At 43.9% G+C, this 23,152-nt stretch overlaps 1 protein-coding gene across 4 annotated transcripts; it reads left to right on the forward strand.

Moving 5' to 3' along the window:
- Positions 1 to 1,608: 1,608 nt before the first annotated feature.
- On the forward strand, positions 1,609 to 13,045 carry LOC111158486 (zinc finger protein 514-like). Of its 4 annotated transcripts, none has more exons than XM_022520531.1 (6): positions 1,609 to 2,334; positions 3,035 to 3,042; positions 3,679 to 3,767; positions 8,291 to 8,417; positions 8,748 to 8,837; positions 10,770 to 13,045. In XM_022520531.1, the coding sequence occupies exons 1-6, from the start codon at positions 2,219 to 2,221 to the stop codon at positions 11,756 to 11,758; spliced, it is 1,419 nt and encodes a 472-aa protein (XP_022376239.1). In that variant the 5' UTR covers positions 1,609 to 2,218; the 3' UTR covers positions 11,759 to 13,045. The 4 variants fall into 4 exon arrangements, with proteins under 4 accessions (XP_022376239.1, XP_022376242.1, XP_022376240.1 ...); XM_022520534.1 differs by lacking the exon at positions 3,035 to 3,042 and adding an exon at positions 9,382 to 9,508 and having other exon boundaries at positions 1,609 to 2,237; positions 8,748 to 8,831; positions 10,776 to 10,818; XM_022520532.1 differs by lacking the exon at positions 3,035 to 3,042 and having other exon boundaries at positions 1,609 to 2,237; positions 8,748 to 8,831; positions 10,776 to 13,045.
- The last annotated feature ends 10,107 nt before the right edge of the window (positions 13,046 to 23,152 follow it).

Below are 23,152 nucleotides of genomic sequence, written 5' to 3' on the forward strand. Positions count from 1 at the left end.
CTCTCAAAATGTTACATTCTAGGGATGCCTGGGTGGCTCAGTGGGCTAAAGCCTCTGCCTTTGGCTCAGGTCCTGATCCCAGGGTCCTGGGATCGAGCCCCGAATCAGGCTCTCTGCTCAATGGGGAGCCTGCTTCCTCCTCCTCTCTCTCTGCCTGCCTCTGCCTACTTGTGATCTCTCTCTGTCAAATAAATAAATAAAATCTTTAAAAAGAAAAGCTACATACGATATAATCCTATTTATATGACATTCTGTAAAAAGCAAAACTATGTGTACAGAACAGTAGTCACACTGGGTTGGAATGGGAGAAATGTTTGACTATAAAGGAGCAGCAAAAGGGAATGTTGGGGGCAGTGCACAAACTTACTGGGTTGCTGGGAACCAGAGCTCCCCTAACAGTAGTTGACCTCGAGTGGCACATGAGAACACTCTGGAAGAGGGGACATCCTTGTTAAGCTATTGATTAACTCTCTTGGGTAACATGTGCATTGTGACATAGGCCTCTGGATCAGGCTCTGTCCTGAATTTAAGAGGACAGAAATTTCAGACACTGTAGCAAGCCAATGCCAAAAGGCACACCAGGCACAGAGGGCGCTCCTCAAGATAATCTGAAGCAGTTCCATTTCTGTCTAGTTGTGCTAAGTTACAAATGAGATGACATTTTTTTCTCATTCGTCCATCCCTTTCCCTTCTTGGTTCCAGAGCACAGAAGAGAACAGAAACTCCCGGCCAAAACCACGGTTCCCTGGCAGCACCCCCACGTCGCCCGCCGGCCCCCTCCCCGCCCCAGAGGAAAAGGGCTTGCTTTTTGGGCACTTGTTATGCCATCCTGGCCATGTGTGCCACCGAGAGTGCTGGGAAAAAGTGACGGATTGAAAAGCAAGAGGGGAAAATGGTGGGTTTTGCCCTGACTTAATGGGTTGTCCCAGAACCCCTAGATAGGGTCTATAAACCACTCAGTCCTTACAAGTCCCCTTTCTGGCTGAGGACTGCCTCCTGAGAGCCATCGTTTTAATATTCAGACCATTTCTACATTTCTTAGGTTGTAAATGATACTTGTTTCTGGAGCAGGAAGGAGTCCATTTCGTTTCTTCGTTGACCCTTCTCTGAACTTTGAACTTGGAACAGTGGGAGGAAGGCGGAGAGGCACGGGATGGCCTGTAGAAGAGCAGTAAGTAACTAGCAATAAGCCATCTGTATGTCTGGGCACTCTGTAAGAGATATGCTTAGAGAGTCTCCTGTAAATCCTTATTGGCAGATTCAGGGTAGGGCCAGGCTTCTCTTTTTAACAAATTTCCAGTGGCTTCTGGTTGGACAGCCCCAAACCTGGCTATGGAGCCCAAAATGGAAGTTGCTCTCAGTTCCCAGCTGGTGGTGAGAGCCCGGGAAACCCTCTACCCTGGTCGGTGGCTAACAGGGCCGTTCCCAAAGGACTCCCCGCCGGCACCATCAGGACCATTCTCTCCGGCCCCCAAGGCGCAGGCGCCACTCGCCCCGCCCCGCGGACCCGCCCCGGACGCTCGCTTGTTTGACCCCCGCGAGGCGGCTCATCTGCGCAGGCTCGGGACGGTCTGGGCTCAGGGGCTAGGTCTGGGGCCGGGAAGGGCTTTAGTCTTTGTGGGATCTGTGACTTCGGGCGCGTAGGCTTATCGCGGGCACCGCGCCCTAGCCCGGTTGGGAGTGCTCCTCCACCTGTCCACCTGCGAGGGACTATGGGGGCCTAGAGCTAGAGGACAGAGTTGCAGAGCCTGTCCGTGTCCCTGTGAGGCTCTCTCCCGAATCCCTGCTGTTTTAGGGCCATGGAGGCGCACTGGCCCCCGAGGTCGCAGGCGTGGCTACGGACGTACCTCCTGGTGGTGTAGTCGTCACTGTGGGTGTGGGTCTGCGAGGGAACTGGGTTCTAGAGCCTGGTCCCGAGAAAGGCGGCGGAGCGGCACCAGTGCGCCCAGGCCCGACTCCTGAGGGATCTGAGAGCGCGCCTGAAAGCGGGGGAACGGCCCCTCCTCGGGCGGCAGAGCTCCGCGCCGGGGCGGCAGTCCGGGTTTGATATCCCTGCTCAGGGCCGTGCGGGTCGGCTGGGCGTCACCGCGCGGAGTGGGAATGCCCGGTGTCACCCAGCGTGCTCCCTGCTCACTGAATCGTAGGGAGGACTGCAGGGCTGCGGCCGCAGAACAGAGATTTGGACCTAGTGAAAGTACGTCGCCCCTTAGACCCAGCTATGGACTCCACAGCATCAGGTTTGGCTCTCAAGGGTGCAGAGGGCCAGAAGCCCTTCTGGGGAGTTAGTAGTGGGCCGAGGAGGAGGACGACTCTAGAAATAAGCCGGGGACTCCAGTGATGGGGCAGAGCCTGTAACCGTCTTCCCTGTGGCATTTCCTAATTTGCCAGGCCCAGGAGCATGAGGTCCCAGTATCCAGATAACATGGTAAAAGTGGAGGGGATGGCCACGGAAGTCTTCCCAAAAGCCAGAGGAGGGAGTAGCGGGCCGGAGAGGATCTCTTCCTGTGTGGGAGGGAGAGGGTGAACAATACAAAGCTGTGGGGGAGTAGCCCTTGGCCGGAGATCAGAGGGCAGTGGGGCCATTTAGAGCCTGCCCGCCCTTTCCTTTATTGCTTCATTGATAAGATTCCTCTAGCTCAATTGTACACGATTAGCAGTGCACATGGGGGGGGGCACCTCCTGTACCACTCTTTCACTAGTGTTTGGGAGGAGGAAATCTAGGTGACCCAGGAGGTTTTAAGCCATTCCTTTGTAAATTTAGAATCTACTGTCCTTCACCAAACGGCATTTTAATTTGACTTTTCAGTCTTCAGTGCCAATGCTCAAGGTCACGAGACTGGTCAATGGCAGAACTGGGCTGCATCTCTGGGACTATCACCCTCTCTGTATTCCTTTATGCCTTGTGTTCTGTAGACCACCAGCACAGGAATCATCTCGAAATTCCTTAGAAATGCAGGCTCTCAGGCCCTACCCTACATTCACTGAATCAGAGTCTGTTTAAGAAGATCCTCAGGAATCCATACACACTTTCAAGTTTGAGAAGTGCTGACCTGTACTGTACCATGCTGCTTGCCACCCATGCTTTTTTTGTTGTTGTTAGCTATGACCACTTATCTGGTATAGTTGATTTTCAGGCTTTAAAAGCAGTAAGGGACAAAACCCTATCATAGAGGGACTTGCAAAGTATGGTTGCAGAGACCTAAGGATGCTTGGGAACTTGTCAGGAAGAACCGACCTTTGAGCTGGCTTCCCAAGGATGAGGGGAAAGGTGTGACTTGCTTTCCCTTAGAGTCTGTATCCCTTTGTGGCCTTGCCCTGGACCTTGTTTTGTATTCTTAACCTGTCTTATACCGCAGGCTAGATTTAAAGTTTCTTGGAAGTCTTCTCCACGTTTATATTGTGGATGCCCAGTAAATAACTGTCCAGTGGAGTGGCCAAGCTATGGTGAAACCTAAGTTACCTGCAGCCTGCTGTGGCCTTTGGACACGAAGGGGGCGGGGAGTTTGTGCACTTCTCTCTCATGTGAGAGAGCTAGAGGCTGCCACTCAGCTCCCTTTGAACCAGCTCTGTCCCCAGAACCAAGACACACTGAGTCTTCAGGGATCTCTAGTGTGGGGAGTCTGGGAGCTGCAAAGGCCATGGGGTTAGCCTTCCTTATGGCTCCTTTTACCTTCCTAGTTCTCCCTTCTCAGGACCCTCCTCTTCCTCCAGAGAGATACCCAGGAGAAAAGGGAACAACCAGTTTATTCCTGAAAGCCAGGCCCCAGGTGAGTTGAGGTTCTCTTCGTTTTTTTCTCAAATGACTAAACTACGGATGTCTTTGACCCCTTTTCTCTGGAACCCCTTTGTTCAATGCCAAGGGGAACTGACCCCAATTCCTGCTCTGTAGGAGCCTGAGCCCATCAAGGTGGATGCTGGCCTCCCTGGCCCTTTCCAGGGCCCTCTCCTCTCTGCTCTGTATGTACTCACTCAGATCTTTTGGTTTATTTCTGTCATGAGCACTGCAGTGAGTACCAAGTAATGTGAGAGAGCCCTGGCCTTGAAAGAATGTCACTACCACAGAAGGGAGAGGACTCTGGTACCTAGGATGCAGCCCCAGTCACAGTGAGGATATGCATGATTTAATAACATATGGGAGTGGCACGGATAGGCCTTTCCTTCAAAGTTTAGTAAAAGGTAAAATCAGCCTGTGCTGGAGAGGCTGGGGGAAGGCTCATGGAGAAGAGGGACAAGGTTCTGAGGGTATAGAAAGGTGGGGAAGCCATTTTGAGTCTATGTCCCTGTTCAGATGTTATCTTCCTGGATTAGTGAGGAGATAGACTTAACGCACTACTTCCTTGCTGGAAGACTCACCTGACTTCTCTATGCATTGTTTTTTCCAACTGTAAAATGAAGATGGTAATCATGTTAATAATGATGAAAGCAGTAATAGCCATTATGTACTGAGAACTAAATATGTATCAGGAACTATTCTACACAGTTTACTTGAACTACCTCATTTCATCTTTCAAACATTCTCATTTTGAAGAATGGCATCTGAGGCACAGAGAGGCAACTGAGAAAGCCAAGGCATAGAGAGATAAGGTAACTTGTTTATGGTTATCTGGCTCATAAGGAAGGCATTCTACTTTCAGATCTCGGTTGTCTGGCTCTGAGATCTTAACCACTCAGTAATGTAGCTAGCTCATATCATTGTTGCCGTCTTCTGGCAAATGGTAACTGCTTAGTCCTTGTGAGCTGCAGTTGTGATGGGGGTAGAAGGGATAATGGTGACTGACTCCAGAAGTGCATTCAGGGTTGGCTATAGTGGTCCGGAGAACCAAGTGGAGGGCTGTGGATGCCAGACTGCATGGCTTCCTAGCATGGATGCCAAGGTGATACCATCTTGGTACTACCTAAATGATAGTTTCATGTATTCTAGCTTAATGATAGATATTGTGTTTAATTTTCTAGCAAATGGGGGAAACCCCAACCAGTTTGGAAGTCTCACAAATAACTAGTAGAGTAATAAATAGAGTTTAAACCTCTTTGGCCTTGATGTACCCATTCAGAGGTATATCAGAGAGCTTAATCTAATTATACCGTGGTGACAATGGCCTATAGATCTCAATGGCCCATAGTAACAAAGGTGTATTTCTTCTCTGTTATGTATCAGTAGTGGACTGGCTGTGACTGCTCCACACCCTCTTTGCTCTGGGATTTAGGCTAAAGGATTAGTCCTCCTCTGGGATATGTTATGTGGCAGGGAAAAATGCAATGTCAGAGCCAGGAGATGGTTCTTCTGGCTTCTGCCCAGGAAGGACATGTGTTGCTTCTACCCACAATCCATTGGCTGAAGCAAGTCATGTGGCCAAGCCTAATGTCAGTGAGATGGGAAATATAAGCCTCCCATAGTGAGGGGCGCCAGGGGAGGGGCAGTGAATTTTGAACAACTAATGAGTCTACCACTGTCTGTTTTCTTACAAAAATTCACTTGCTTTCCTCCACACAAATTCCCTCCCCAAGAGATAACCCAAAAACTCCATTTAGTTACCTAGTAGGAACATCAAGATCAAAGTCCTGGATGGGGTGATGGCCTCAACATCAGGTCTGGATGTTTCTCCTCTGGATCTGGAGACCTATGAACTAAAAGGACAAACTGCCCAAATCCATATATCCAACGTACAGTGGAAAAGGATAACCACAGTAAGAAACCCCTATTCAAAACAGGGAAGCAAGGGAGAAGCCCAGCAGTCTCAGGTCCATAACCGTTAAGATATTCCACTTGGCAGACTTGGTGAGAACCACTGATCTTGGGACTGGGAAGTCTTTTGGTTCTGTCTGGGTTCTCTTCCCCAGGTGGAGCTCCTGGGTCCCATGTTTTCCTTAGCTCTTGGCTCTGCCCCACAAGTTCCTTTTGCAGTATCCTCCTTGGTCACATAGGAAATGATATTGGAGAATAAACTCACTTGAGGGCTAGGCAGCTTTTTCATCCTGCCTGAGTAGGTTGATGGCCCAAGGATTTTTTCAAGTCATGGACGTTCAGTGTAACTCTCAAAATGTAATCAGTTTTTAATGTATTTGTTTTCTGTCACTTCCATATGTCAAGTTTTACCCACAGTTCTTTTTAAAATATACACTTCTTTAGGCTTAATTGTGGAGCTTTGAGGGTTTTTCTCAGGACAGCCATTCTTTTAGACAGTAAGCAGTTTGGTTGCCCTAAAGATATCCTGGGAGCCATCTGGAATTATTCAGAGGTTTAAACAAAAGGTTTGATTACCACACTCATAATTTGGTCCTTCCCTTAGGTTGAGTTTTAATCATCCTTTGTCATTGCAAAAGCCTTATCTATATTGTCTTTGACCAATTGGAAAGGAAAACTAGTTTAATCTCTAACTCTCCAAGTCCTGGAATTTCTAGACACTTTCTTTTGCCTTCCATTTTTATTTTGTAAACTCACAAACTCTTAAGCTCATTTTTTTTCTTGTAATGTTTTGTCAGATTCTGCCAGTAACAACCAGCTCACACTACTGATGTTCAAGCCTCTTCTTGTAACATCACAAGTTCATGTTTACATTGTTCATCTTTGCAGTTACTGCCGACAACAGTTTTAGCACACAGTTCACCATCAAATCATGTAGGTTGCCATCTTACCAGTAGGTTTCTTTACTACTGGCCCTGAAGCCAAAGTCAGATATTTTAGGCTTTTTGCTATGGCAGAACCCTACATTAAGTACTAGTTTCATAATGAGTCGGTTTAGGCTAGTTATGCTGTAATAACAACAGCAAACTCTCAAAGACTTATACCAACAAAGGTTTATATCTTGCCTGCATTACCTGTTTTACATCCCATTTGTGAAAGCAGATTGTTTGACTACCCCTGGGTTGTTGGGACAGGGAACTCAATCCTGTAGGGAGAGCCAGTGATTATTTTGAGCAAATAATATAATCTATCACAAGATGTTACTATAGCAGTGAGTTTTCCATATTTGACTATTTTGGACTGACTTTCATGTTAATGTAAAATTTTACTTTGACTTATTTTATGGAATCAATGCCTAAATGGGATTTGATTTCTAAACATATTTTGGGAAAAGTAACAGGGATTTAACAGTCAGATGGGAGGTGTTCTGATTGCTGTTACAGAGGATGACAGGAGAGTCCTGACTGGGACCCACAGAATGGTTGTACCTTGTGGGGACCTGGGATTCAGGGTCTGTCAGTTTTGCACATTCAGGAATTGAATGAGTCGGGACAAAAAGTGATTAGGGTTTGGGGGAGAGGATTCGTGTTAATCAAACTCACAAAAGACTTACTGATTCGTTATAAGGCCACTGGATATACTTTCACTGAACTGTGTGGTGGTGGTGATACATTATTCTAAATCCCCAATATTTGATTTGGACTTAGTAAAACTTGTCTTTAAAATCATAGGCCACAAGTTTCAAAAATAGTTAGAGACTGTTGATACTAGTGCATTTGAGAATGCAAAACAGGGGCCTCTGGGTGGCACAGTTGGTTAAGCGTCCAACTATTGGTTTGGGCTCAGGTCATGATCTTGGGGTCTTGGGATGGTGCCCCATGTCAGGCTCCAAGCTCAGTGAGGAGTCTGCTGGAGTTTCTCTCTCCTCTCTCTGTGCCCCTCCCACACTCACTCATGCTCTCTCTCAAATAAGTAAATGCATTTTAAGAAAAAAGGAATGCAAAACATATTAGTCTGTTACTTGTAGTTGATTCTAATTAAATGCAACTATGTGGAAAATGGAAGAAATGGATTGCATTTACCTCCCTTATGTAAGCAGACTGTCTCTGTAGGCCTGAGATCTTGAGATCCTGATTATATTTCTAAGCAGCGTGATACTGACAAGTCGGCATCAGTGGGTAGGATCCAAGTAGTAACAATAATACAATCCCTGGAGCAGCTTAAAATATTTTGGGGATGACAAGACCCAAAACTGGGCATTGGTGGGGTGCCTGGGTGGCTCAGTGGGTTAAAGCCTCTGCCTTCGGCTCAGGTCATAATCCTGAGATCAAGCCCTGCATCAAGCTCTCTGCTCAGCGGGGAGCCTGCTAATGTCCCCCCACTATCTCTGCCTGCCTCTCTGCCTACTTGTGATCTCTGTCTGTCAAATAAATAAAATCTAAAAAAATCCAAACAAACAAACAAACAAAAAACACTGGGCACTGGGATAGCTAGGAGCTCTTGGAATCCCTTCTACATCCTAAGGTTTTACTCAGACATCCACCCACTCTTCTCCCTGGGGCTGCTAGTGTGTTCCCTTAGGGTACAAGAGTATTTTCTGTGTTTCAGGATCTGATGACATTCGAGGATGTAGCTGTGGAATTCACCCAGTGGGAATGGGGACAGCTGGACCCTGCTCAAAAGGACCTATACAGGGTAGTGATGCTGGAGAACTTCAAGAACCTGGCCTCTCTGGGTGAGCTCAGCTCCTCTAAAGCCCAAAGCCTGCCTGTCAGGCCTGCCATCTTTATTTCATTGGTGTTTAAAAGCTTGGGGTTTCTAGGCCTGTTTGCTGAGTTTTGCCCTGGGGTTATGGAATTAGACATTTACATTGTCCTTGGGGTCCTCATTCCTAGAAAAAGTTCTGCTCCATATGAAGTTTCATGATTGTGCTCCCAATATTTTACAGTGCCTATTCTTTGGAGGCTTTCTACACCTACAGTCTGATCTCCCCCAGAAAGACCTAGAGCCAAAGCCTTGGCCTCTAACATACAGAGTCATGGTCTTTTTCTTTCTCTACCATCAGGGTTTCCAGTGGCTAAACCATATGTCATCTCCCAGTTGGAAAAAGGGAAAGAACCCTGTGTATTAGAGGGAGAAATCTCGACAGGTGAGTGAATGAGAACTAAGCAACATCACACGTAATAAGGACCAGCCATGGGTGAGAAATTGCCCTGAACCCTTGCTCACGGGGCTCTCCTTTGAGAAGGTAAGACCACTTGTCAGGAGCTCTCCACTGCAGTATTTTGAATATTCTCGGGCTTTTGTAATTGTCTGGTGTCAGAAAGAAGAGATGCTCATTTTCTTCTCTAGCATTTACACTTTGGAACCCATCTCTGCCCACCCTTTCTGGGTTCTTGGTGCCACTCAGCATCACTAGATGTCATATGGACGATGTTGGATGGAATCAAAGGATTGACAGTTGTAAATGGCCAGGCCCTCCTTTGCCAGCAGGGTTAAGAGAGTTAATGAAAGACCAAACAGTAGAGTAGCCTAGAAATTAAAGGGTTACAGGCAAGGACAGATGGTAGATGTCAAGAAGATTAAGGTAGAGACACTTCATGCTTGATCAAGCTGAGCTTCAATAGAGGTGGTTCCAGGAACAAAAATTACTCCTTACTGTCTACTGATGTCACCTCTTTGAGACCACGTGTTCCTAGGTAACTTGAGAGTACCTGATGAGCCTCACTTCTTGGAGCAGAATTCTGGACTCAAGCTCTTCTGCCTGCCATGTGTAACTAAGGCACAATGGAGGAAGGTGACAGTCTGTGCCACTATCAATCTCAGGTAGAATCATAGCCCTGGGTCAGAGATAAATCTCAGGAAATAAGTGCTCATATCCTGGGAGCACAGGCTGGGCCTCATTAAAGGAGCCTAGAATAGAGATCAGAGACTGAAGTTGCTAATCTCTGCTATATTCATATTTTCTTGATCTTTTTTCCTTCTAGAATGGGATTAAGGGTGTGACCTCTGGATCTAGTCTTGACAGTGCTCTACAAACATGGCTGTGTTTCAGAATCTCTCAGGGAGCCTGTTAAAGATCCAGATCTCCAGGGGCCACATGAGACCTACTGACTCAGAATATGGCTTCTGGGAGCACTGGCATCAGTAATCATTTACCTCTTCAGAAGTGTTACTATTATTACATTAGTTTTCTGTTATTGCTGAAAGAAATGAATACAAACCTAATGACTTTAAACACGAGTTTAGTTATAGTTCATAGGTCAGAAATCTGGCATGGATCTCAAAAAAGATGTCAGGAGAGGTGTGTTCCTTTCTGGAGTCGCTAGGGTAGATTCTGTTTTCTGTCATTTGAGTTGTTGGCAGAACCAATTCTTGCAGTTGTGAAACTGAGATCCCTGTTTTCTTGCTGGCTGTCAACTGAGAAATATTTCCAGCTTCTAGAGACTGCTACATTCCTTGGCTCATGGCACCCTTACTCCATCTTCAAAGCCAGAAGTGGTGGGCTGAGTCATTCTCACACATCTCTCTGACCCAGCCAGGAAATGTTCTCTGATTTTAATTAAGGACTTATGTGATTAGATTGGGCCCATCTGAAAAATCCAGGATAATCTCCCCATCTAAAGGTTTGGGCCCTTAATCATATCTGCAAAGTCCTTTTTGCCATGTAAGATAACACATTTACAAGTTCTTGGGATTAGAGCATGGATGTCTTTGGGGGAGAATTACTCTGCCTGTCACAATTATATACTGTAATATATTACTGAGGTGCTGAGGGGACTTTGTGGAGGACATCTTCCTACCCTCTTCTCATCTTTATGTTAGATTTACCTTGTGTACTGGAATCCAAACGCTATTTTTTTTAGATTTTCCTAATCTCCATTCAGTAATTTATCACCTCTTGATAACTCCAAAACCTTCTTCAGATATACACTATACTTGAAAGAAACTGTACACATCTCGGGTATTATTTTAAAGCTTCATTACCTTACATCCATTATAGGACTTTACTTCCTCTGGGCACATGGAACAGTTAATATGAGAATGTCTTGTCTTTTTTTTTGTTTTGTTTTGTTTCCTTCTCTCCTCTCAGACTGGGAGAAAAGGCCTAAAGCCAAGGAATCAGTACTGAATCAGGGAATTTCCAAAGAAGAATTACTCCAGATAGCATCAGTGGAAAAATACATCAGAGATGAATTCTGCTTCTGCAAACTGAAAGCAACCTGTGGTTGTGATGACCAATTAGAGATACAACCAAAAATCCAGGCGAGACATCTGAAAGGAATGCCAGTCTCTCAGAAATCTACCACCCTTAAGATAGATCATGAACGGAGTGAATTTGGGAGAAGTTTAGACCTAAGATCAGTCCTTGTTAACCAACGCAGTGTTCCTATAGGAGAAGGAGCCTATAAATGTGACACAGAATTCAGACAGACTTCAGGGAGAAATAACTCCCAGAGAAGCCATCCAGGAAAGAAACCTTGTAAATGTAATGAATGTGGGAAGTCTTTCCATTTCCAGTCAGAACTGAGGCGCCATCAGAGATGTCACACCGGAGAAAAGCCCTATGAATGCAGTGAATGTGGAAGAGCCTTTGGTCATATTTCATCCCTTATTAAACATCAGAGAACTCATACTGGAGAAAAGCCCTATGAATGCAGTGAATGTGGGAGAGCCTTCAGCCAGAGTTCATCTCTTGTTTTACATTACAGATTTCATACTGGGGAGAAACCCTACAAATGTAATGAATGTGGAAGAGCCTTTGGTCATACTTCATCTCTTATTAAACATCAGAGAACTCACACTGGAGAAAAGCCCTATGAATGCAGGGAATGTGGGAGAACCTTCAGCCAGAGTTCATCTCTCATTGTACATTACAGATTTCATACTGGAGAGAAACCTTACAAATGTAATAAATGTGGGCGAGCCTTCAGCCAGAGTTCATCTCTCACTCAACATTACAGATTTCATACTGGAGAGAAACCTTACAAATGTAATGAATGTGGGAGAGCCTTTGCTCATACTGCATCCCTTATTAAACATCAGAAAAGTCATACTGGAAAAAAAGCCATATGAATTCAGTCAATGTAGGAAGGCTTTCAGCTGGAGCACACAGTTTTCACATGACACACCCTGGAGAGAGATCCTGTATGTGTAATGTATGTGGGAAGACTTGGTTGGAAGACCTGTCTTATTCAACATCAGACAGTACATGCTAAAGAAAGGCTCTTTAGATGTCAAGAGAAAAGGTGGGCTTTCTGTCACACCTCACCCTTTATCAAACACCAGAGGATCCATATTAGTGAGAAACCAAGTAAATGTGATTGATTTGGAGAGGCTTTTGTCAGAGGACACATATTATTCAACAGCAGACAGTTTCTACTGTCAAGAAGCCTTATCAGTGCACTGAGTGTGGCACAGCCTTCAGTCACATACTATTCAGAAAGTAAGTAAGTAAGTAAATAAATAAATATCAGATAACTCAAGTGTGGTAAAAGCAATCTGTGATACTTCTCTTACTAAGCAGCAAGAACACATAGAAAAGTCTTTGAAAGCAATAAAGGTGGGAGGGCCTTTTAGAGCTCATCTCTCAATAAACATCAAAGAATTTATTTTTGAGAAAAACACTATGGAAATAGTGAATGTGGGAGAATCTTCAGCCAAACCTCTTTCATTTACAAATATCAGTGAACTCACCCTGCTAGTTAGAAACCTGGGAATAGAATGCACGCGGAAAAGCCTTTGGCCAATGTTCCACCCATTTTGCACATCAGAGAATGTGTACTGGAATGACTTTGAATTTGGTGAAACTGGGAAAACCCACTAGTATAGTTCAGGTCTCAGCATACATTAAGGCTTTACTCCAATGAGAAACCCTGGGAACTTAATGAATGTGGGAAAAGTTCCTTTCAGGCTTGAGATTCATAAAGCAAGAGCTGAAAGGAATCTGAGTGATTCAACAAGTCCTGTGATTTTCTACCTGGTGGGGCTCTCTGTAACGGCACTGTGATTCACCTCCCTATCCTGTTACTGATGGGAGCAGAGGTGCTACTGTGTGGGTGAAGAGAATGGAAGCTGCGCTAGGTCGAGAACCACCACTGATTCAGCCAGACCCTATCTTAGGGCTAAGAAAACTGATTTGAAAGTGCCATGGCGCTGGGCTGGGTCTCTCTTCCTTCTGGTTCACAGCTGTGGTTTTGAGATTGAGAGACTGAAGGTCTTCCCCGTACAAAACCCCCCATGCCACTACATGTTACCTCTAAGAGGCTGGAGTGTTATTTTTAAAGTGTGAGCAAAAAGCAATTTTCATTAGATCTTTATGCTCTGAGATTTGGGATTTTTGAAATAAAATCTTTTTAAACATTAAAATCATTAAAATGTGGGTATTAAAAAAAATCAAAACTTCAAAAACATTATTCTAAGTGAAAGCCAGATGCCACCATTCCATTTGTAGCAAATGTCCAGAAATGGCAAATCCTCAGAGGCAAAGTAGATTAGTGGTTGTCTGGTACTGGGAGAAGCAACTGGGAGTAAATGCAAATATTAGAAAGAATCTTATTGGGGTGATGCAAATGGCTTAAAACTGGATTATGTTGATGGTTGAACAGTTTGGTAAATTTACTAAAAATTATTGAATTGCACACACAAAATGGGTGAAATTTATGGTATATAAATTACACCTCAGTAAAACTGCTTTTATAAAACATCAAATATACAGATATACCAACTATTGCTAAACTACTTTTCCTACCTTGTCTGTTATTTCAAGCCATCTGTATGTCTTTATTTTCTGTAGTAGTTAACCCTAAGCTTTCTGGGTCTCAAGTTCATATCATGATGCATCTGAAATTTATGTGGAGAAGCCAGGAGTAGGAGCTGGCAGAGAGCAGAGGAGTCTTGACTAAAAAGATTAGCTTATACTAAAGACAGTCCTTCAAGCATTTTAAGTCACTGAGCCTAGACTTCAGGGAATCAGTTCAAAGTGGGTCCATGCAGACAGGCAGAATCTAGAGGTCCAACAGGTTGGCTAAGGCTGAGAGGTGCAGGCAGACAGGATAAATGGAGGCATCTAGACAGCTGAGATCAGAATGCCAGTCTAGAAACCTAGAAATCATGGGAATTTCTTTCCAGAGAGCCGAAGTATACAGGAGAGAAACAGCAAATTTACTACATTAGTACTGTCTTAGTTTGTTTTGTCTTACCTTTCCTGCCCGTGTTCTTTTCTAACCCCAACTTAAGTCACTTTATATACCTGGATACCCGCAACTTTGTAGCTGGTCTTTGCTTAACATCTGTCTGTCTTGTGTATCTTTGCTATGGTAACCATTCTTATCAGTCTGTACCCACTGCCTTGTCTGAAAGCCTCTGTACTGCCTACAAGAAAAATCCTCACTCCTCAGTTTGGTATTTAACGCCCTCTTCACTCTGCCTTAACCTCCTGCTACTCCTGACAAGAACCTCTATTACAGACAAACTAATTTGCTTGCCATACCTCGGAGATACCTTCACACTTCCCTGCCTGCCCCACCAGCCTGGAATGCCCTCTCCACTTCTCGGAAGCCTACTAAGTAGAACCCTGTTCAAATACCCTCTCATCAGGGAAGAATTCTCTTGAACACTGATGTAAAGTCATATCTTACTGATTTGCAATTGTAAAAGCATTTGCATTTGCTTAAGGTTTTTAAAAATGAAAAGATGTCTTGGGTAGTTCTTATTACTGTCTTGATCTCTTTAAAGCATTTTTTATCAGCTTGCCACTTTCTTGTCTCCTGAACCAGATTATCAGCTGCTTCAGATAATTTCCTCCACTTCCTCTCAGAAATGAGCAGACAGTAGGTGTTTACTAACCTGGTGTTAATTTGAGAAACTTGTATTGCCCATGTTTTCTCACTGCTTCTGACTTCACACTGTTTATAAAAAAAATATTTTATTGTACAGATATACTACATTTTATTTTTTTAAAGATTTATTTATTTGGGGTGTCTGGGTGGCTCAGTGGGTTAAGCCTCTGCCTTCAGCTCAGGTCATGATCCTGGAGTCCCAGGATCGAGTCCCATGTCTGGCTCCTTGCTTGGCGGGGAGTCTGCTTCTCCCTCTGACTTCTCCCCTCTCATACTCGCTCCTCTCTTTCTCTCTCTCTCAAATAAATACAATATTTAAAACAAAGATTTACTTATTTGAGAGACAGAGCATGAGGCAGAGAGGGTCAGAGGGATAAGCAGACTCCCTGCTGAGTAGGGAGCCCTATGCAGGACTCCCTCCAGATCATGACCTGAGCTGGCAGTCACTTAATCAAGTGAGCAACCCAGGTGCCCTGATATACCACATTTTTTTTTAAAAGATTTTATTTATTTATTTGACAGAGAGAGATCACAAGTAGACAGAGAGGCAGGCAGAGAGAGAGAGGGAAGCAGGCTGCCCGTGAGCAGAGAGCCCGATGAGGGACTCGATCCCAGGACCCTGAGATCATGACCCGAGCCGAAGGCAGCGGCTTAACCCACTGAGCCACCCAGGCGCCCCATCGATATACCACATTTTTAAAAATAGTATTTATTTAAGTAATCTCTATACCCAACATGGGGCTTGAACTCACCACCCCAAGATCAAGAGTCGCATGCTCTTCTGACTGTGCCAGCCAGGTGCCCTTGACATCACACTTTTGTATTAGATGAAAAACTTTACTTCTAGAAAACTACCAATTAAATATTTTTTTAGAAAAATACAATGTTGATTCCTATAATTATTTTTCAGATTCAAATGTAGATTGGGATTGTTCCATTTTTGGGGGGTGGGTTGGTATGTGTGTACATAAAAACTCATTGCTATTTTATTTTGTAGCACTACAATGACTTCTCATATCAACTATGAGAACTAGTTCAAACTCCACAGGTTAAAGATACAGTACTCCACAAGACTGCTCTCATTTCAGACAACAGCCACAAATGTGCGGGACCCTAGGCTACTCTTCTGACCAGCTGGCTACAAATTTGGGAGTTCCCACCACTCCTTCAGGTTTGATAATTCTCTGAGCAAATCTCCGAACTCAGGAAAGGGCTATATTTATTATGACAATTTTATTATAACAAAAAGGTACAAATCAAATTCAACCTAAGGAAGAGGCACATAGATTGAGGTCTGACAGCATCTCAGATGGGAGGCTTTCATCTTCTCCAGGAACACACCACTGACTGGTACAGCAGTGTGTAACTATGCAGAGTACTAGGGAAGCTTACCTGAGCTTCATAGGCCAAAGTTTTCACTGGGGTTCATGTTGTCACGGTTGGATGACCACACAGTTGAACTCAATCTCCAGTGCCCCTTCCCTCCCTGGAGGTCAGGCTGATATCACATGGCTCAAAGTCCCAACTCTCTAATCACAAGATGGGTCTTTCTCACTTGGCCAGCCCCCATCCTGAATCATCTAATTAGTATAAACCAGGGGAAACCAGAGTCACCTTTTTATATATTTTTTAAAGATTTTATTTATTTGCCAGGGAGCACAAGCAGGGGGAGCAGCAGGCTGCGGGAGAAGCAGGCTCCCTGTGGAGCAAGGAGCCCAATGCAGGACTGGGTCCCAGGATCATGACCTCAGCCAAAGGCAAATGTCTAACTGACTGAGCCACCCAGGCATCCCAAGAGTCATCTCATCTGCATGAACTATCAGGTGTGGTTCCCCAAGACCCACTATGAATAACAAAGACACTCTTATTCCTGTACAAAGGAATTTCCACAGATTTCACAATTACCTCCCAGGAACCAAGGACAAAGACCAGCCAAGTTCTTTATGACAGAAGCACACACTCAAGTCAATGTGAAAATACTTCTTCAATTATTTTTTTCTATTTTTTTTTCCACCCAAGTATTTGCCAATGGGCTGTAAGTTATAAGGAGACTTAATTTTACCTACATTCTTTTGCCTTTATTCTCATTCCCACCAATAGTGCAAGAGAGTTCCTTTTCTCCACATCCTCAATTCTTCAATTATTATCCAAATAAACAAAGCATAAACAAGAAGACTGTACTTTAGATATTCCTCAACAAATAACTGCTATATACTACATCTGCTTACAGATCACTGGCGAGAACTTAGACACAGGACCAGATCTGATGGCAAGGGAAGCCAGAAATTGGTCTTTGTCCTGGGCAGCAAATAGCCCAGTTAAAAGATGGGGGATTCTGTTATTAAGGAAAAAGAGGATGATGGATATTGACAGATGACCAGGAATCTGTTTCTCAAGACCCAATACTGCAAAGCCATTTGGGTGTGAGGTCACATCCACAATTCTCTGGGTCTCAGCCTTCTCTGTAAGATGAAGGGCTCTGTACTTGTGAAAATAAGTGAAGCTCACTCAAATGAAAGCACAAAGGCTATTTATTCAGAGCTTGCTATTGCAAAGGATCAGCTACTATCACCTGCATTTGGCAGAGATCCAGAGGCATGCAGAAAGGAAGAATGCTTTAAAATGAGAAGAAAAAGAATGAAGCTTCAAGGATGCCCTGATTGGAGGCTGTTAGCACGGGAAAGCTGGAGGTAGGTTAACTGGGAGCAGGACATTTTTTTTTTTTTAAGATTTTATTTATATATTTGACAGAGAGAGAGAGAGAGAGAGAGAGATCATAGGTAGGGAGAGAGGCAGGCAGAGGGAGTGGGGAAGCAGGCTCCTTGCTGAGCAGAGAGCCTGAGATCATGACCTGAGCCGAAGGCAGAGGCTTAACCCACTGAGCCACCCAGGTGCCCCAGGACATCTTACATGATTGGTTTGGGGAGCTTATTTGGCTCTCTATGGTTGATCCTAAGTTGAACGTGGGGACAAACAAAATAGGGGTACTAGCAGTCATTGACCAAGTTCTGGCTGTTCTGAGCTGATTGCTGTAGAGTCCGTGGTTTGCCCCTCAGGTTGGTTACTGCAGAGGAGTGTGTCAGAGTTCTATTGTCATATATGGTGTGTCGATTGTCCGTTGGTATATTTAGTTCCTCAGTTCCCCTGCTTTGGTCATTCCCTTACTTGAGAAAGGCTGGCTAATTCAGATATACTAGACCTCCAGATCTTCACAACTTACAGATTTTTCAATTTTCCCCATATAAACTGTATCATATCTTTTGTTATTGTATTATCACAGCAATAATCAAATGAGAGAGCAGTTGTGAAGAAGTATTGAGCCAAGTAGTGTTTTCTTTAAGGCAATATATACCCAGTGCTACCATGTCTATTTCATTTATCTAAGAACAGCAAGAAATTATGGCCATGGCACAGATGCCACCATGGTTAGTCAATTAGAGGTTTAGAGTAGCACAAATACCCGTAACTACTTGTGCCAGCGAAATGAGGCAAATTTACAGATCTTCCATGTAGGTAAGAGGTGATATCATTAATAACTTCTGCCAGAGTCAGTGATAGGTCTTCTTTTTTTTTTTTTTAAAGATTTTATTTATTTATTTGACAGAGAGAGATCACAAGTAGACAGAGAGGCAGGCAGAGAGAGAGAGAGGGAAGCAGGCTCCCTGCTGAGCAGAGAGCCTGATGCGGGACTCGATCCCAGGACCCTGAAATCATGACCCGAGCCGAAGGCAGCGGCTTAACCCACTGAGCCACCCCAGCGCCCCAGTGATAGGTCTTCTAAAGTCTTTTTATTTCCCTCCATTGGAAATACTGCTCTGATTGTCCACATAAACAATGAGTTAGCAACTTGCCAGAGTGCCTGAATAGTCAAGCTCCTCATTTTGGAGCTCCTATCTGTGTTAGAATTTCCAGCATTGGTGACTAACAGTTAGGATTTCTGTACAAAGGATTTCTATACACACTCAGATCTTAGGATACTATTTCTAAACTGCATTAGATTTTAGTGTGAGAAAAATAAGACAGTTGTCCTAGCAGCAAAGGAAGCAGAATCCAGTAGGGGCACATAGAAATCAAGGGGGGAAAAAGTTGCCCAGGACATGAGATTGGGACCAAAGCCTTACGTTAGCTTTGTTACCTATTTGGATTCCTACTACCCAAGTGATGAGTAACTGACCCATAACACTACAAAGGTTGTCAGATTCAAGTCTACAGTTACCTGTGGTCTGATCATTAGATTGTAGTAACTAGCCTTTTATGGGAGTCAGGGACACTAGCAGTCACAGGTTGATTTGTTTAAGGTCATTTGTCTCTGTAGGTACATGTGGAAAAAATTGGCTATAATTCCCTATAGTCTCATATGACGAGACCAGAATTGTTCATTCATATATATATAATATATCATAACAATGGACAGCATATTTAGCAACTGGTAAGACTGAGAGTAGTACTTACTGTTTGGGATAATTTAAGAATGGCATTAGAGTAAATATGTTCCAACCTAACAATTATATGGAAGGAGAAAGAGAAAAAAGGACCATTATGGGTGGGTGGCAACCAGGGACCTATAGGAATGAGAAAAAGAATAGAAGCAAGCAGAAGAAAAACAAAACAGGACTTTAATGAAGTCTCAGTCTGACATCTTGGGCAGAAGCTATTCATTATCTGAGGTCAGCTATTTCTTCCAGAGGTCTTTGGTCAGCTATATACTTCTGAAGATCAGCTGCTTCTAGAGTATCTTGGAGAATCTTGTCTGAAGTCCTCTACTGGAGTAGGCTTCTAGTTGTACCACATCTACTTTTGGAAGAATTTCTTCTTTAGTTGTGAAATACATACTGAAGAATTGACTCTCTGGTTTCACTGCTGTATTTTTTTTTTTTAAAGATTTTATTTATTTATTTGACAGACAGAGATCACAAGTAGACAGAGAGGCAGACAGAGAGAGAGGAGGAAGCAGGCTCCCCACTGAGCAGAGAGCCCGACGTGGGGCTCGATCCCAGGACCCTGAGATCATGACCCGAGCCGAAGGCAGCGGCTTAACCCACTGAGCCACCCAGGTGCCCCTCACTGCTGTATTTTTTGTTAACAGTACCTGATAAAGTCCCATACAATGAGGCTCAAGAGCAGGTTTCTCTGATGTCTCTTCTTATAGATAAAACCTCATGGTTGAAGAGCACAAAGAGGCTATTTAGAAAGATGCTGTGGGAAGACAGTGTTGACCTGTTGATGCTAGAACTAGGTATAGTACAAGAATCTCCTGCACTATTTTGCCATGTCTGCATGCAGCAGGGCAGAGTCTAGTATTGGCAGTAGAATCTCTAAATAAATGGGCCTTCCAGTTATCAGTTTTTAGGGGGATAATATTGTATCCCCAAGGGAGTGACCTATATAGCCATCAGGGCTTCTGGCCATAAGGGCTACCTTTGGTAAGGTTGCTAAAGTGTTTCTAGAAGTTTTGCTAATTTTAAGTTAAAGATGCCGTTGGTTCTTACAACTTTTCCAGGACACTATGTATGGTAAGGACAACATACTTTTTGAATATGGGTTCTTACAGAGTTCTTTTATAATAGTTCCTGTAAAGTGTGTGGGTGTCAAGTTGACACGGAATGGACTATAATGGCTTTAAAATGTCAACTTGGCTAGGCTGAACTACATTTCTTTACATGGTAGCTGGATACCTAGGGGATGAATGTGGAAGCTGCCAGTCCTCTTTTGGCTTTGCTGGAAGTCCCAGAACACCAATAACTTTCCAATGAAGTCTTCAGATATTTTTTTTCTGCCTTTGGAAATTCCCATTACATATGTATTGGAATGTCTATAAAGCTCCATTACTTATCCTTCATTTTCTTTCTCTGCCTCTGTTCTTTGGACTGTGTAATTTTTATTGATCTAGAACACAGATGTTATAGTTCTATGTTCTAGTTCTATGTTCTAGATCACTGATGCTCTCTTCTGCCTTCTCAAATCTGATGAGGCCTTCCACCACTTTCTGTTGGTCAAAGCAAGTGATAAGTCCAGTCCAGATTCAAGGAAGGGGAAATAAACTTCACTTTTTTTTTTTTTTTAAGATTTATTTACTTATTTTTAGAGGAGAATAAAGGCAGAGGGACAAAGAGTCTTAAGCAGATTCCACACTGAGTGGAGATCTATATCTCAAGACCCTGAGATCATGACCTGAGCAGTAATCAAGAGTTGGGTGCTACACCAACTGTGCCATCCAAGCACAATCTTTTTAAAAAGATCTTATTTATTTATTTAACAAAGAAAGACACAGTGAGAGAGGGAACACAAGCAGGGGAGGGGGAGAGGGAGAAACAGGCTTCCCACCGACCAGGGAGCCCGAAGTGGGGCTCGATCCCAGGATCCTGGGATCATGACCTGAGCTGAAGGGAGACCCTTAACGACTGAGCCACCTAGGTGCCCCTAAACTTCACTTTTTTTTTTTTTAAATTTTTTTAAAGATTTTATTTATTTATTTGTCAGAGAGAGAGAGAGCGAGCGAGCACAGGCAGACAGAGTGGCAGGCAGAGGCAGAGGGAGAAGCAGGCTCCCCACAGAACAAGGAGCCCGATGCGGGACTCGATCCCAGGACGCCAGGATCATGACCTGAGCTGAAGGCAGCTGCTTAACCAACTGAGCCACCCAGGCGTCCCTAAACTTCACTTCTTGATGGGAGTAATAACATGTTAAGTTAGAGACAGAGAAAGAATGTTGGGGCCATCTTGGCAGTAATCCTACCATTATGATTTTAACTGAGCAGTAATTTTCCTTCTTCAATCCACTGTTTGAATGCCTCTTACCCAAATTCCTGCCAGCGCTGAGTGGGATCAATCTCTTTTAATTTAGCCAACTTGATATGTTAGAAGTCTACTAAAAAAAGGATGCATCATAAAATAGGGGTGAAATAGGTTGTCTAACTCAGCAAAGAAAAAGGGTAGATGAAGTGACCAAGTCAATCTTAATTTTTGGAATCTAACTTGTCACTATTTTTGTTTTTCTGTATGTTTGAAAATTTTTGTATTAAATTTGAAAATCAGGAGGTCTGGCTGAGCAGGAGTACTGGCTTCTTAAAAGAAGTCCATATCCTTATTAGGGCTTTATCAAGATCAGAGGCTTCTGCACAGCAAAGAAAACAGTCAACAAAACCAAAAGACAACTGACAGAATGGGAGAAGATATTTGCAAATGACATATCAGATAAAGGGCTAGTATCCAAAATCTATAAAGAACTTTTTAAACTCAACACCCAAAGAACATATAATCCAATGAAGAAATGGGTGGAAGACATGAACAGACATTTCTGCAAAGACATCCAGATGGCCAACGGACACATCAAAAAGTGTTCCACATCACTCGCATCAGGGAAATACAAATTAAAGCCACAATGAGATACCACCTCACGCCAAGTCAGAATGGCTAAAATTAACAAGTCAGGAAACAACAGATGCTGGTGAGGATATACAGAAAGGGGAAGCCTCCTACACTGTTGGTGGGAATGCAAGCTGGTGCAGTCACTCTGGAAAACAGTATAGAGGTTCCTCAAAAAGTTGAAAATAGAGCTACCCTACGACCCAGCAATTGCACTACTGTGTATTTACCTCAAAGATAAAAATGTAGTGATCCGAAGGGGTACGTGTACCTGAATGTTTATAGCAGCAATGTCCACAATAGCCAAACCACGGAAAGAACCTTGATGTCCATCAACAGATGAATGGATAAAGAACTAGTGATATCTATATCTATATCTATCTATCTATCTATCTATATATATATATAATGGAATACCAGGCAGCCATCAAAAGAAATTAAATCTTGCCATTTGCCACAACGTGGATGGAACTAGAGGATATTATGCTTAGCGAAATAAGTCAATCGGAGAAAGACAATTATGATCTCCCTGATATGAGGAATTTGAGAAGCAAAGTGGGGGATTTGGGGGTACAGAAGGGAATAAATGAAACAAGATGGGATCGGGAGGGAGACAAACCATAAGAGACTCTTTAATCTCAGGAAACAAACTGAGGGTTGCGGGGGGGGGGGGGGGGGGGGGGGGGGGGGTTATGAACATTGGGGAGGGTGTGTGCTATGGTGTGTAAGCCTATGTGAAATATGGAATGTGAAATGTGATGATTCACAGACCTGTACCCCTGGAGCAAATATATGTTAATAAAAATATTTTTTTAAAAAAAGTCCGTATCTTTTCTCCATCCACATATTTGGGCAATCCGGGCAAACCCAGATGCAGTGAAGCCATGAGCGGGGCTGGTGAAAACACCGCAGCGTAGGTCTGGGGTATGAGTGTGTGACCAAACGTGAGAATCGGAAGAAACCATAAATGCGTGTGAAATCCAGGGTGCGTAATAAATGTAAACACGTCAGAGCTTTACCAGAGTTGGGTATGAACTTTATACTTCCTGTCTGTCTTACCTATTCTAAACCTTCTCGAGACATCACCCCTTGCAGCTTTACTTAGACCCTTTTCGTGCTCGTCTGTACCTCGCACTTCTTGTTGCGAACGGTCCGCAGCCCCAGCTCCTGTCAGCCCTAGGAGGCCCTCACGGTACCGAAGAGTCCGCAGCCTTTCCGTCTGGTCACTCGCGACCGCCCTCAGCAGTGTTCACTGTAAGCCAGCC

This window comes from Enhydra lutris, unplaced genomic scaffold (assembly GCF_002288905.1).
Source record: "Enhydra lutris kenyoni isolate GAN:26980312 unplaced genomic scaffold, ASM228890v2 scaffoldscaffold59, whole genome shotgun sequence".
NCBI classification, from domain to species: Eukaryota; Metazoa; Chordata; class Mammalia; order Carnivora; family Mustelidae; genus Enhydra; species Enhydra lutris.

What these genes read in the sequence shown, in the direction of transcription:
- LOC111158486 (XM_022520531.1), top strand. Translation starts at nt 2,219, where the DNA reads ATGGACTCCACAGCATCAGGTTTGGCTCTCAAGGGTGCAGAGGGCCAG. An exon ending in TCCTGAAAGCCAGGCCCCAG is followed by an intron (nt 3,768 to 8,290) that starts GTGAGTTGAGGT and finishes TCTGTGTTTCAG; the next exon opens with GATCTGATGACATTCGAGGA. An exon ending in AGAAATCTCGACAGGTGAGT is followed by an intron (nt 8,838 to 10,769) that starts GAATGAGAACTA and finishes TTCCTTCTCTCC; the next exon opens with TCTCAGACTGGGAGAAAAGG.